General features: G+C 34.6%; 2 protein-coding genes across 5 annotated transcripts in view; one reads left to right on the top strand and one right to left on the bottom strand.

Annotated features, from left to right (window-relative positions):
* Positions 1-14522, top strand: part of WWP1 (WW domain containing E3 ubiquitin protein ligase 1) — a 58439-nt gene that overhangs the window by 40590 nt on the left and 3327 nt on the right. For all 4 annotated transcript variants that reach the window (XM_021543176.3, XM_021543174.4, XM_021543175.4 and 1 more), the window contains 13 exons: positions 1985-2039; positions 2134-2218; positions 2318-2446; positions 3392-3464; positions 3557-3628; positions 4351-4439; positions 7106-7265; positions 9949-10082; positions 10194-10334; positions 11556-11676; positions 12553-12657; positions 14027-14123; positions 14423-14495. In XM_021543176.3, the coding sequence (XP_021398851.1) occupies positions 1985-2039; positions 2134-2218; positions 2318-2446; positions 3392-3464; positions 3557-3628; positions 4351-4439; positions 7106-7265; positions 9949-10082; positions 10194-10334; positions 11556-11676; positions 12553-12657; positions 14027-14123; positions 14423-14495 (1334 nt within the window). The remainder of the gene's footprint in view (positions 1-1984; positions 2040-2133; positions 2219-2317; positions 2447-3391; positions 3465-3556; positions 3629-4350; positions 4440-7105; positions 7266-9948; positions 10083-10193; positions 10335-11555; positions 11677-12552; positions 12658-14026; positions 14124-14422; positions 14496-14522) is intronic.
* RMDN1 (regulator of microtubule dynamics 1) overlaps positions 1-14522 on the bottom strand; it is a 54820-nt gene that overhangs the window by 21693 nt on the left and 18605 nt on the right. The gene's annotated exons all lie outside the window — the stretch shown is intronic.

Consider the following 14522-nt stretch of genomic DNA (forward strand, 5'->3'; position numbering starts at 1 on the left):
ATTTAAACACCCTGGTAACTTCTAATGCAAAATCAGCAATCACAGCTGAAGCAAACAGAGCCAAAAACTCTTGCTTGACCAACTTTATGTACTTGTCTACTGCTTTGATCAGTTGCATAGGATATCTGAGAAAACTCTCTCTTTTCTGATGCCAAGATTTTTTTTTTGGGGGGGGGGCTAGATTTATCCTTTGGTGAATAATATATTTTTCAAATTAAATTATATTACTTCCTTCCTTAAAGGATAACCCTTACTGAAAATCACAGACCCATTCCTTAAAATGTCTCATCTGACCTTAGAATCAATAAATGGGGATTTGTTAGTAAGACAGAGTATACCTGAAGAAAGAGAAAACTTGGCTGCTTGCATCTCTTTAGAATTCTGTTTTCTAGGTATTATATCTGTTATACAGGTAGAACTCACAGTTTATTGAGGGGGAAAATGGAAATTTTATTGAAGAAAGTGGTGTTTTCTTTTTAACTTTAGTGTGCTTCTGTATACTTCTAGAATAGTTAAGGTCAAAGTATAGCTACCTTTTCATGTTCTGGGGATGTACCAGGACTCTGCCTATATAGCAGTTTGAGTGAGACTGTATTTTATTTTTTGCGAAAAAGTAGATGAATACTTTCAGTTAGAGAATGTCTCAATTACCTTGAGTGGTCAAAGCTAAACTATGTAAAGAAAGAAAACTAGATGGGATATGGTTATTTGAGTTACTTTCATTTTTACCTGGATTAATTTATTGTAGGCATTTTGGAAATGAATCTTCCTGGTCTTTCAGTGTATTCTGTGAAGTACACAGCTCTGTGTGGCCAGCAGCCACACACAAATCCTTGGACCCATTAAGAAGGTCGGAAGTATCTGAACTGTGCCATCATTCAGTTCTTTGGCAGACAGCTTTCTCCTTTTGTGCACTATTTTTTTACAGTCACCACAGAGGAATCTTTGGTTAGAGGATTATTGTGATTATGTGGTCTCCTAAAGCACAAAAAACTAACTGCATTTGCTGCTGAAATAATGATAAATTCTCTGTTCATGTGTAGTAGCTGGTGGCTGGAGCAAATACACAGCTTGATTTTGAGTGTAGGTAATGCATTTCCTTCTGTTTCTTGATCTATTTCTCCTTCAGAGAAACAAGATCATAGATTTGTTTTTCCTGAATTTGCTCCTGTAAACTCTTATTTGATATTTTTGTATTGCAAGTGCTATATAAAGCAGTATTAGTTCCTAAGACACTCTTTAGAAAACACAGCTTGGTTCCCCTTTATCAAAATTCCATTCTGCACTCACACACATTCTAAAAGTTAGAGTCCACAAAATTTTAGGGGTGGATGCTTTTAATTATTAATCAGAGCATGGGTCCTATAGTCTCTCTGATTTCTGCCTTTTATTTTTATTTTTCCCATGCTTTGTATTTTTGGGAGCTTCCTGGGGACTTCTGCAAGGTTACAGTATATTATGAGCTTAACATGTGTTTACATAATAATGTAATCCCTTTTTTTTCCCTTGTATGTTCGTATAATTTTACCCATCCACATATGAATGCAGCTGCATTTTGAAAAAAATGACAACATTCGAAAATAGCCAAACATCCAGGGAAGTTATCATGTATTGAGGAAGTAAAACCCCCTATGCTGGCAGTAGTCACTGCTTGGAAATGTTTATTATGGTAAAACGTGTTCTCAAGCAAGAACTTGGTGCTTATCTACTGATACATGCTTCCTCAAAACTTTTATAAACTACATCTCTTTGTGTGAGCACTTAAGTTTGCTGTAGGAAGGGAAAGGGAGGGTACAATGCATTGATAACAATATTTTATCATATAATCTAAGTTTCTTTGCAAAACCAGATTAAAAATGACATGATGAGGTTTTTTTTTTTGCAGAATGAATGGCCTTCAGGACTAGTGGTAATCATTGAACACACTGAGAAAATAATATTAATAATATCTGGCCTAACTTAAAGTCCTCTTGTTTTTACAAAGGCTTCAATGTTGTCAGCAGAAAATGATCCACTTGGGCCTTTACCACCAGGCTGGGGTAAGTTAAATAGCTGTGGTTTTCAGGAAGTGGCAGTTGCAGAAATTTGTAATGCAGTTGTTGTATAATGGATTATTTTCTTTTTTTCCCTTAGAAAGAAGAGTGGATTCAAATGACAGGGTGTATTTTGTAAATCATAACACAAAGACAACACAGTGGGAGGACCCTCGAACTCAAGGGTAGGTGTGTATAATGACTGTGCAGATTCAAAAGATCTTGCTTCATACTTTTATGTAATGATATGGGGGAAAAAACACTGCCTGCAATTTCCTTTGCAGTTTACAAAATGAGGACCCTCTTCCAGAAGGCTGGGAAATCAGATATACCAGAGAAGGTGTCAGATACTTTGTTGATCACAATACAAGAACCACTACCTTCAATGACCCTCGTACTGGGAAATCTTCTGTGTAAGTGAGAAATTAAATAGATTTTTTAACGTTTTACCTTTTTATAATTTAACAGTGATATTTTCTCATGGTATAAAATTACCTACACTTTTAGCTGGAACTGGACAGTAAATTATGAACAAGATTTTATATTATAAATTTAATATATTTTAAAATTTTATTTGTGACTTTATGTATAACACATTTTGCTGTACTGCTCTGATGTTCAATAGTTTTTATGTGCTTTTGAAATACCAATATTGTAATAATTTTATAAATAGAGAGGGGTACCGAGGTTAACTTGAATAATGAACTAATGTAACTAATAGTTGCATTTTTAAAGTAACAGTAGATGGTCACTATGAGGATTGCTTATAATGTTACACACTCTACTAACAGTAATGTCTAAACAAAATAATTGTAAATACTTCTGGAAAAGTTTGCATGCAAATCTTCCTTTAAATATTTTGATTAGAAGTATTGACCCAACCTGTAGTGGCTTTTTTAATGTCTTTTGTATGGGGTAGGGTTTATTTCTGACAACATAGTGATTGATGACTTATCATTCAATGAGCCTTCAATGTTGCACTAGAAAGTCCTTCATAGTTCCAGAAGCAGCTGAATTTATAAAGCCCAGCTTAGCAGTCTTTCTTTCAGTGAAGATGATAAATTAGACGTCTCTCCTTTATGTGACTTGTAGTTTTTACATGTTCATGTTTCATAGGGATTTGATACCCTCTCAATCCTTTATCTTTCTATCAAACTTGGTAAATTGACTTCAAGAAAAAAAAAAAAAAAAAAAGGCAAGGGATGGAAGAAAGGAGGACTGGCCAAACCACCAGCTCATTTGATCATATCTTACAATTACAATTTTTGTGTATTTTTGAAATCTTCATGCTGTTGTTTAGCATTGAAAGTATTATTTGATATCTGTATGTTTAATGTATCTCCAATGTTTCCTTACAGAAATAAAGGGCCACAGATTGCTTATGAGCGTAGCTTTAGGTGGAAACTTGCTCATTTCCGTTACTTGTGTCAGGTACTGATTTAATACTTATTTATTTATGGAAACTATATGAGTTTTTACAAATGTATGTGCTGCCTTGTAATGTTATTGCCTTCTGATTACAGTCCAATGCACTGCCAAGTCATGTGAAAATCAATGTATCCAGACAGACTTTGTTTGAGGATTCCTTCCAGCAAGTAAGACTGCAAAAAGTATTGTGTTTGTTTATCAAGACAAAGCAGAAGAAGAAAAATCACTGTAGCTAGTTCAGACTAATGGTCCTTGGGGCACAGTAATCTTCCTCTGGTATTAGCTAGTGGGGGTTTCTTAGGGAAGACTGTTAGAAGTATTGTACATAATAGATACAATATATTGTTTTCTCCAGTTAAAACTGCTTTGTCTTTCAAAGATTACATCTATATAATTGAAGCTTACAGTTTTTGAGCTCTTACAGTCTGCAGCCAATGAATGATGAAAATTCTTGCTGTTGTCACCACAAGCCTTCTAGGCAGGGATTCTCTATAAGTAAAAATTATATTATAAATGGAAATATATTAAACTTAGTCTGGATTAAATTATTTATTTTAAGTGATTTCTCTAAAAAAATCTTATATATCAGATGTGGTGCCTTTTCGCCTGTTTTCCTTGAATAATGGCTGCCTTAGGAAGAGTGTAAAAACAGGGTACCCATACAGCAGATAGTCCTTCCACTTGCTAGCAGTCTGCTGCTCAAGGATCTGAAGTCCAAGTTGGTATTTTTGTGTGTAGTTCATTGATTGCTTGTTCCATGAGATGGTCTACTTGCTTTTCAAATTTGTGTAACATTTGACATATATACAGTTTCTGTATCAATATAAATTAAATCTGAATGAGTGATGTGGTAACTGCATAATTTATAACATTAATCTATTTTTAATAGATTATGGCATTAAAGCCCTATGATTTGAGGAGAAGATTATATGTTATATTTAGAGGAGAAGAAGGATTGGATTATGGTGGCTTGGCAAGGTAAAAAAAATTTTCTTAAATAGTTTTTATTTTTTTAATAGCACTCTAGCCTTGATTTCTCTTGCAGTCTGACCCTAGGTATCTTTCTAGTCCCCCTGAATGTATTAAGGAGGTGGAACTGGCAGCACTGGCTATTGTCACAGGTTATACCCTTCACATTGGTAAAACTACGGTCTCAGTTTTAGAGTGCTTTGACAAAGAGTGATGTTTAAATTGGAATGAAATTAATTGCTCTGAGTTAGTTCAGAAACTTTCTATCAGAAAGTTCAATTTTCCTAGAAGTGGGGACTATAGGAAAATGAAGTGTTCTGCTTATCTGGATAAATGGCAAGAGAACACCAGGTTGGGGCTGATAAGAACTGAAGGAAAATAAACGAAAGGAGAGTAGTGCAGGCATGAAGGAACAACTGACAGACTATGTTGGCTCCACTGGAATATGAAACAACTGGACTACAGGTTTTTCTAGAATCTGAAGTGGAACTCAGAGAGGAAAAATCTGATAACAGGAAAATCATAGACAAGATTTCATTTCTTGACCACAGAGAATACAACCACTGACTACTGCTGCCAGTTACTTCAAAGAAATGTTATTGCTAGGAAAAAAATTTCAGTACTACTGTACATCCAGGGAATTGGAAAAGGTCATAAGTGATAGAATTTTTCTTGTTAGAGTGTTTTTGTTGTTGTTTTTTTTTTTGTTGTTGTTGGGTTTTTTTTGTTTGTTTGTTTGTTTTTTTGTTTAGTTTGGGTTTTTTTTTTAATATGTAAAGATGTTCTGGTTTGTTTTTTTCTGGTTGTATGTAACTTCTTGTGTTAAAATTGAATTCAGTAAAAATGTGTAGTATTTATAAACAAGCTTGCCTCTGAAGGCTGAGCTTCTTTTGGGTATATGGTGTTTTACTTCTGATTACAGTATCACATAGATTTTTGGGGTGGGGAGTGATTTCAGGGAGGAATTCAATTTTTGCTTTGCATGGGTTTTGTTTGGTTGGGGTCCATATTGTGAGTGCCATAGGTTTAGGATGGGAACTAGAACAGTTCATAGAACTTTCCATATAAAAGATTGTAGAATAATTTTACTGAAGTGTGTTAATCAAAGAAAGTAAAGAATAAATAAATAAAAAATACATAAGCAGTGTAGTTTCATAGTTTCTTAAGTCTTGCCCAAGATTTTTTATGTGAAACTGAGAACCAGCCAGGATCTCATTGTAACTTGAACTGAGAGTTCTCAAGTGACACTAAATAAATGTTCATGTACTGAATAACAAAATACTCCGTTAATACAAATATAGATCAGCAGGCTAAACTCAGTGTTCCCATCAGATTTTTACTTTGCATGTAGCAGGACCAATATGACATTATGTCCTGTGGCAAGTTTTAGCTGTTGATGTGAAAAATTCATTGCTTCTGCAACTTCTTGTTAATGACTGATTTAGTTTATTCCTCCCTTGTTATCTGACTTGTTCTAATTTAAATGCCTATTAAATTTGATGCTTCTGTGTAGTTAATGTAATTGTCTCAGTGTGAAACTTGGCTAGAATGCTGTACAACATTCTTGTGCCTACTGGAAGATACATGGAATGCTGTTAGGGTTTTTGGATCCTGGCTGCCTTTCTCTGTTTACTCTTTCTACTTGGCCTTTGGGTTGGAAGTGTATCATGGAGACTCATGATTCATGACTTGAGTTTCATGGCATGTTGAGGAGAAACATGACAGCAAACCTCTTTTCTATTCCTTGATCTTGTGTAAATACAGGGATAAAAGAGATGCCTCTTAACTGTGAAAGGCAGTCAGAATGGAATTCTGAAAGGCAGTCAGAATGGAATTCAGTCCCTACAGTTATTATAGGACAGACTTTCAGCTATTTTTATGGGTTATCCCTCGGTCTGATTGTTTAGTACCAAATTTATTGCCTGATACAAAAGCTCCTGAGTATGTATGAATGTTCTGAGGTCTCTGCAAATACCATATGCAGATATTATAAAGCAAGAAATATTATCAAAATCACCTATCTAAACACTGAATACCAGATTCTGGTATTATTCTGAGTTGAAAAAATTTAAGGTGGTGAAAAACATGTATTCATTTAACCTCAGCAAAAAGATACTTTTACCCTGTCATGTAGGCTTAACCAATGCATGGTAATTTGTTAAACTACAGTAATTGAGTGTGTGTTTTGCTGTCAGACTGGAAAAGCAAATTAAGTGTCCTGAGGTTTCAATTTGTTTGTTTTGTCTTCTCTAAGTTGTTTATAATAAGCATGGGATAATCTGTGATTTTTTTTGAGTAAAGATGTGAGTTGTAAAGTAGGCCTTAGGAGGGTAAGTGCCATGTACTAGTTGAGGCAAGGACTGTGTAAGAAAAATGTTACTGATAGGCAGCTAAAACCTGTGCTCTGCGGGTGTGTTCAAGATGAAAATCTTAACTATAATTTCTAAACTTTGGAAACCATAATTTTCTAACATGATTTGGTCTGATAATTAATTTTCTATATTTGAGAAATATATAATTACCGTATATAATTCTGTGATTCTAATACAACACTGTTTATATTATTTTTCAAAGTTTGCATATATCTTGACCATTTTGCTGGTTACCTAAGGGGAATGGTGATAAACATCTGTATTTGATGGTTTTTATGTGTATACATGTTTTTTTTCCCTTAGAGAATGGTTTTTCTTGCTTTCCCATGAAGTACTGAACCCTATGTACTGCCTATTTGAATATGCTGGCAAGAGCAACTATTGCCTGCAGATAAATCCAGCATCAACAATCAATCCTGACCATCTTTCATATTTCTGTTTCATTGGGCGCTTTATTGCCATGGTAGGTTAGATTTTTAAGGTTTTATATTTGCTGTAGCTATACATTTACTCCTGAACAATATTTGTTTGTACAGTTATTAAAGGTTATATTAATCTCATAGAAATGGAAGATTAAGGCATATAAGTTTATTGAGCCAATTCCCTGAGAGTTAAGTCTCTTGCATACTTATGGTTCCTGGGAGAGTGATCAAAGTTAATGTGATGCAATATAATAGTTTATTTTCATCAATTGGATGTGTGTACTTAATGCAGACTGTTGTCTGAGTGTCTGAATACTGATGCTCTGAAAAATGTTACTAATATTTTGTGAAAAAGTCTCCTCAGTTGGACCTGGTATACCTGAGGATATTTGAAAAAATGAGTCAGAATTTTTTGCAGAGTACACTAGGCCTTCATTTAAATGTATATAAAAGTCAGATACTGAGGAGACCAGAAGCTATCAGGGAGCTGATTCTCTGCCATCCAATTTCTCTTAAACTACAAGTTGATCAGGCATGGTGTATCATTTCTTTGGTATCACTGAGTTGGTCTATAGTGGCTCCTGTGTCTTTCACATTTCTTTCCCTCCATGTAGTGATAGTCATCTTTCCACATAATCATCATGTCTACAGGTAGTCCTCAGCAACATCCCTCCACCTGGTGAATACTGAAACCAAAAAGAGTAGATACAAGTGCATTTTCATACTGAAGAGACTATTGCCCTATGTTGTTCAGACTTTTTGTACAAAATTAGAATAAACACAAGCCAAGTGTAACATAAATGAAAAATACTTTCACACTTAAAATAAAATAGGTTTTGGTGGTTTTTTAGTTCTGCTTTTCTTCCAGATGCTTCTTAAGAAATGTATTCAGCTATGACAATAACATCTCTGATTTCAAGCATTTTATGGCTGAGTTCACAATTTTTGTGCTGTCATGACAATTTTCCTCGTTGGGTTTACACTTTCAATAGGCTGCCACCTTTTTTCTCTATTTTAGAGTCTTTAGCAAGTTACAGGGCCGCTTAGCAGGAAGGTGTGATAAAGCCAATTAGGTGCTAGAGCCAGTGTTTCTTTCAGCTGGTGATGTTTGATCTTGTCTGTAAGAAATGTTGACTTTAGGAAAGCTATTTTGTAACAGTAAAGATCATAGTAGAGAACCTAATGAAAGCAATTAAAGTAGTTAAAAGACAAAGTTTTATTTCCTGAAGTATTTATGTGTTTAAATTTTAAATTCTCTAAGCGGGGCAAGAGAGAGACCCGTGTAATGCTGCCTGATCTGGTCTGTTGCAAGGTTTGAGTTTTCATGGTTTATACTGAATGGAACTTTCTGCAGTGCTTCCTGGGATACCCTCTAGTGGCTTAAGATAGCTCAGGTAATAATGCAACTGCAAAATGAAGTTGCAGTTTCTATGCTTCTCACAGTTCTAAAATAGTAGTGAGATTTTTAGTTTTAAGTACTGAAGTAGCCTCAGTTGTTTCCAACTTAAACAGGATTAAACATAAAGAATACATATCTTGCTTTGTAATAAAGACCTGTTAAATTGGCTGAGGCAACTTTTATATTTTGCTGTAAGATTATCATATGCATCAAATAATGTGACTTCAAGAGCTTAATTTTGCAAAAGCAGAAAATCATATGCCCAGATGCTGCACTTGACATGGAATTTCTACCAGGTCACCCTCCATGAGAAGAGTAAACTAGTTTAAAAGTAAATAAATGTATAAATAAACAAACAAATAAATACAGACCTTTAGGAGAACCTCTTTAAGGTCTCCTTAAGCAGAAGAAAATGCATAATAGACTAAGCCTAAAAGGGGGAAATTAGGTGGGGAAAAAAAGATGCAGTCTAGAGGAAATGGGCTGTTAATTGGCTCTTCTGCTCACAGAATTTGACCTGAGAGGAAAGAGAAGCAATGAATCTATATTTAGGATGGTTTTGTTTAAAGAGCTATTTTAGTGGAGAAATTGTACTTGATAAAGCTGAGGGGAAGAAGGGGTTTTCATGGTTATGGTTGTACTCCATGAGCTCTCAGATGCACTGAGTCAGTGTAGAAGTAACACTCTGTGTGTGTGTGTGTGTGTGTGTGTGTGCGTGTGTGTGTGTGTAATGCTATGCTTCAGTATTATTATTATTATTCAGCTTACACCCTCTGTGCATGTGTGGTGAGACAAGTGTGACCATGTTTTTGGTTTGTGGTTTTTTTTCAGTTTTGTGGAGAGCTTAATTCCTCAGGTCTGTTACTCACCTACAAAAAAATGTGGTTCCCAAAGCTCTTTCTTACAAGTTGCAGTAGCATCCTGTAAATGATGATGTTGCTGGATGTATGTGTGTAGTAAAAATGGCAGTAATACTCAAGTTAAGATCAAATATTCTGATCAAGTAGGATAAAGTTAACACTTAGCAATTATGCCTATTCACATAATCAAGGGAAGAAGGGATGAAGTCCTTTTATGAGAAGTTTTATTTTTAATCAGAGAATTTCTAAATTGTAATAACATATACTTGGATAAAATTTGTCCCTTTTTTTTTCCTTCCCATTTAATTTAATGTTTTGTTCTTTATAAATATGGCTTTATAAAGCTGCTACTGCTATTTGGTGCTTTTCATTATTTGAAGGAAAAAGAAAAGAAATACTTCAAGTCCAGAAACTTTAATAATTCAGTAATACAATAAAAACTAAACACATTTTTCTGTTCAACAGGCATTGTTTCATGGGAAATTTATTGACACTGGTTTTTCTCTGCCTTTCTACAAACGAATGCTGAGCAAAAAGCTTACTATTAAAGACCTGGAATCTATTGATACGGAATTTTACAATTCCCTAATTTGGATAAGGTTTGTAGTTTTTTTTTTTGTTTGTTTGTTTTTTGTGTGTCTTTGATATTTTATGGATATTATAAATTTATGAATCATGGAATTCATTGCAATATTTTTATTTTCATCCAGGGATAATAACATTGAGGAGTGTAACTTGGAAATGTACTTCTGTGTGGATATGGAGCTCTTAGGAAAAGTAACCTCACATGAGCTGAAATCAGGAGGTTCAAATATCTTGGTAACTGAGGAGAACAAAGAAGAATATATTGGGTAGGAAGGTGTACATGCTGAAAAAAGTGTTCCATGTTTCTCCTGTTGCTCTAGTCTTTTTTGATGCGTTGGTTTCTGTTGGTTTGGTTTTGTTCTGTTGTTAACTTTTTCTTCCCATGTTACGATGTAATTCTTGTGATTGGTTTTGAAATGGTACCTTGGTACATGTTGCTATTTTGATACACAACTGCTTGGTACAAAAAGAGACCATGTAGAGAGAAGATGATCTGTAATGCTCTTATATGTACAGTGAGAGAACAGGTGAAACTGAAATGATCAAGCCTGTTTTCAGTAACTTTAGGTAACAAATCCACGTAAAGGGAAAATACCTATTTGACAGAAGATTTAAAAATTGTTTAGAACTTTGCTATAAATGTGGGAACTGAAATTCAGAATGGTGTGTAACATGCTGTGATTTCAACTGTTTTTTTTTAAACTGTTTCTACTACTCTTTTCTGCTTATTTCCTAATTTTATTACTGCCCTTCTGTTGCACTACGACATGAAATAACTCACACACTTACACTAACATTTAAAAGAAGAAAAGGAGCAAAAGGAGGGAACTTTATTTCTGACCTCACAATATATAGAATTCTAAAAGTGACAGTGGACCTCTCCAACCACACTGGTCAAACTAACTGTCCATCAATTCTCTCCTCCTACAAAGAAGAATGCAAAACCATCATTATTTATATGATGAGTTTGTGAGAACTCCAGTAGAAATATGTAAACATCAGAAGGCATAGAAAACTTTAGAAAGACCTTTAAAACTTTTAAAAGAACAGGGTGACATTCTTCTTTTTCTGAACCTCTGTTTCTGATCTGTCTATTCAGTGATCTCAAAAGCAGATGTATACAGACCTTTTTCTGTGATACACTGTATGTCCAGTGCTGCACATAAAGTTTCGACTTAAATTAGCGGTCTTCAGTTTCTCTGAGAAATAGTTTCTATAGTATATAAATAAATTAACATAATAATATTTATTTTTGACTGGAATGGTAATCTAAGTTACATCTTGCTACTTTACTATTGTTTAAATTTGAAGACTTGTGATAATCTAGTATAGTAGGCTCCTTATAGTTAATGAAATTGAACAGTGTAAGAAGTCAAACTTGAGGGATTCTTACTTGATGGGAACACATGTACAATCTTATGTGTTTGAACTTCTTCATGTTGAATGCTAATTATGTTTAATTCATGTTTGGTTTTGTTCTATCCCAGGCTAATGGCAGAGTGGCGATTTTCTCGGGGAGTTAGAGAACAAACCAAAGCTTTTCTTGATGGTTTTAATGAAGTAGTTCCTCTACAATGGCTACATTATTTTGATGAAAAGGAACTGGAGGTGAGGTTTTTTATTCAGCATTTTTACCTTTTGGAAAGGTAATATGTATGGAGAGATTAAATGTATGGAGAGGTCGGCATGAATCTCTCGTCTGCACATGCTGCAGTTGATAGCTTCTGGAACATGAAGAATTTATTAGCAGCAGTGGAATTAAGTCATGATAAAAATTGTTCTTGAATCAGTGTTTTGGTGTTCAGCATTAAAATGTATTTTTGAAATTTTCTGTGGAAGTATATGAGAATCACTGATGCATCTGTGAGTCACAGACTTTTCCCTCTGTGGAAGATGGGTAGAATTACTGTGTAACAGATGACACAGAAGTTGATTGTAGTGTATAGTGATTGCTTAGTATCAAATACACTGTCTAAGACAGCTTCTAGGGTTCTTATATTTAAAGACACAAGGTTGGAGGAACCAACAAGGCATGAAATGGAACTTTGCAACTCAAGGTTGCTTCTTTTAATGAATACCTTTCAGACTTATACTTTGCAGTATGTTTTATCTTTATTAGTAGTAACAGTAGCAGCAATTTACTAATAATTTTGGATTATGAAGTGAAGATTTAATGGAAAGGGTAATATAGTCCTTAATATAAAAATTCCTCTTATGGAAAAGGTAATAGCTTTTATTACTGAGATACTAGTTGGAAGATAGCAAGTCTCTGCTATTCAATCTTTAAGACCACTTATATACATACACAATTTTGGATAACTGTAAACTTAGGATAAAGGAAAATCTTAATTGTGTAGTAAAATGAAAAAATTACCAGTCCTTTTTTCAGAGCAGAAACTTTCATTTTTGTTACCATGTCTCATACAAAATAGAAAATACTTTTAATTTTTGTGTTTAATGTGAAGAAATCGTTCTCTTTTCTAGGTTATGCTCTGTGGTATGCAAGAAGTAGATTTAGCAGACTGGCAGAGGAACACTGTTTATCGTCATTACACGAGGAATAGCAAGCAGATCATTTGGTTCTGGCAGGTATGTTAATAGTTACATTTCTGACTTCTGTAGCTTTTGTTTTGATCTGTAGCACAAATGACATGTGTAGTGGTGTGCTGTCCAAATGAAGGTTTCTACAGGTTCCTTTCTTTTTTTCTTTTCAGAGAAGGAAAGGAGGATTACTCGTCTTTAGGGAGGATACTTTAGGGTGAGAAATGACAGACAGATATACACATTATGTTTGGATGCTAGCTTATGAATATTTTCTTCTGTATCTTGTTCTAACTAATTATTCAGTGAGGTTTATTTTATTCTTAGTGATCTACTGTCTAAATGTTCTTATATGTAGTACACTTGTACATCTTCACTTTGCAGTACCTGAAGGGAGTCTACAAGAAAGATGGAGAGAGACTTTTTACTAGAGCACGTAGGGACAGGACAAGGGGAAATGGATTCAAAGAGAGGGTAGCTTTAGGATAGATATTAGGAGGAAGTTCTTTCATGTGAGGGTGGTGAGGCACTGGAATAGATTGTCCAGAGAAGCTGTGGATGCCCCATCCCTGGAGGTGTTCAAGGCCAGTCTTCATGGAGCTCTGAGCAACCTGGTCTAGTGGAAAGTGTGCCTGCTGTGGGAAAGGGGTTGAAACTAGATGAACTTCAAGGTCCCTTTCAAGCGAAACCATTCTGATTTGGTGATCTAAAAATGTCACTTAGTACTTATGATTATTTGTCATATTAAGTGTTGCACTCTAGCACTGACTAATCTCCACTCACATTTTAATGAATTTGGCTACAGAAAACTCTCAAATACTATTCTGGCACTATTCTACAAATTTTCCTAAAGAGAGGTCAGAACCAGGGTCCTATCTCTTGAAAAACCACCATTTTAGAGATGCTTTTGACTAAATTTTTCTGGGAAAGTGGTGCAAATAAGTTACATCCTATCTTATTTATATCATAAGATCTGATGATAAATCTTTTAAGATGCTTGGTACTAAAAGAATCTAAACCAGAAGTTTAAGTACCAACATTTATATGCAAGTTTTTCTTAGTCTTGAAATACCCATGTATATAATGTAGCTACATTAGTGCTTTGTTTAATAACAATGGCAATAGTCTTCATACAAAGCATTGACATGATTTATATTTTAGTGTAGAATAAAATAGGTAAGGATTCTTACTTGCTGTTCCCAGCCTTCACATTATAATGGCTGACAGTGTATATAATCTGAAATCACTGCTCTTTTCTCTCCACCCAATTTTGCTAAGTAAAGAAATGAAAACAGGTACTAAACAAAGTAGTGTGTTTTTAAATGGTATTATACTCTTCCAACCATCTCATGGGGTTTTTGGTTTTGTCCAGCAGTGTTAAAGCTTTTTATTGAGTAATTTGAATTTCTATGCCTAGTTTGTAAAAGAAACAGACAACGAGGTTCGCATGAGACTTCTGCAGTTTGTCACTGGCACTTGCAGATTACCACTGGGTGGATTTGCTGAACTTATGGGTAAGTAAAAGGTGACCAGAACTGTTTTACATTGTCACCGTTTCATTTGCAAATGAACCATGCTGCAAGTGTACAGATAAGAGGAGCTTCATGCTCATCACCTTGGATCTAGAAGGGCTTTTTATATCATAAATCCCATTAATATGTTTATAAACTATTCAGAAATTAGCTTGTTTCTGTGAGAAGCATGTTGATGTAACTAATGAACTCTACTGTCTGAATTGTGTCTTATGTCACATATATATCATGTATGGTACTTAAAAGGAACAGATTACACTTCTCAAAATCTTATTTTCTAGGAAGTAATGGTCCTCAGAAATTCTGCATTGAAAAAGTTGGCAAGGAAACCTGGTTACCAAGAAGTCACACTTGGTGAGTTATGTGTAAACTTTGTGTACC

This window comes from Lonchura striata, chromosome 2 (assembly GCF_050655825.1).
Source record: "Lonchura striata isolate lonStrDom1 chromosome 2, ASM5065582v1, whole genome shotgun sequence".
NCBI lineage: Eukaryota > Metazoa > Chordata > Aves > Passeriformes > Estrildidae > Lonchura > Lonchura striata.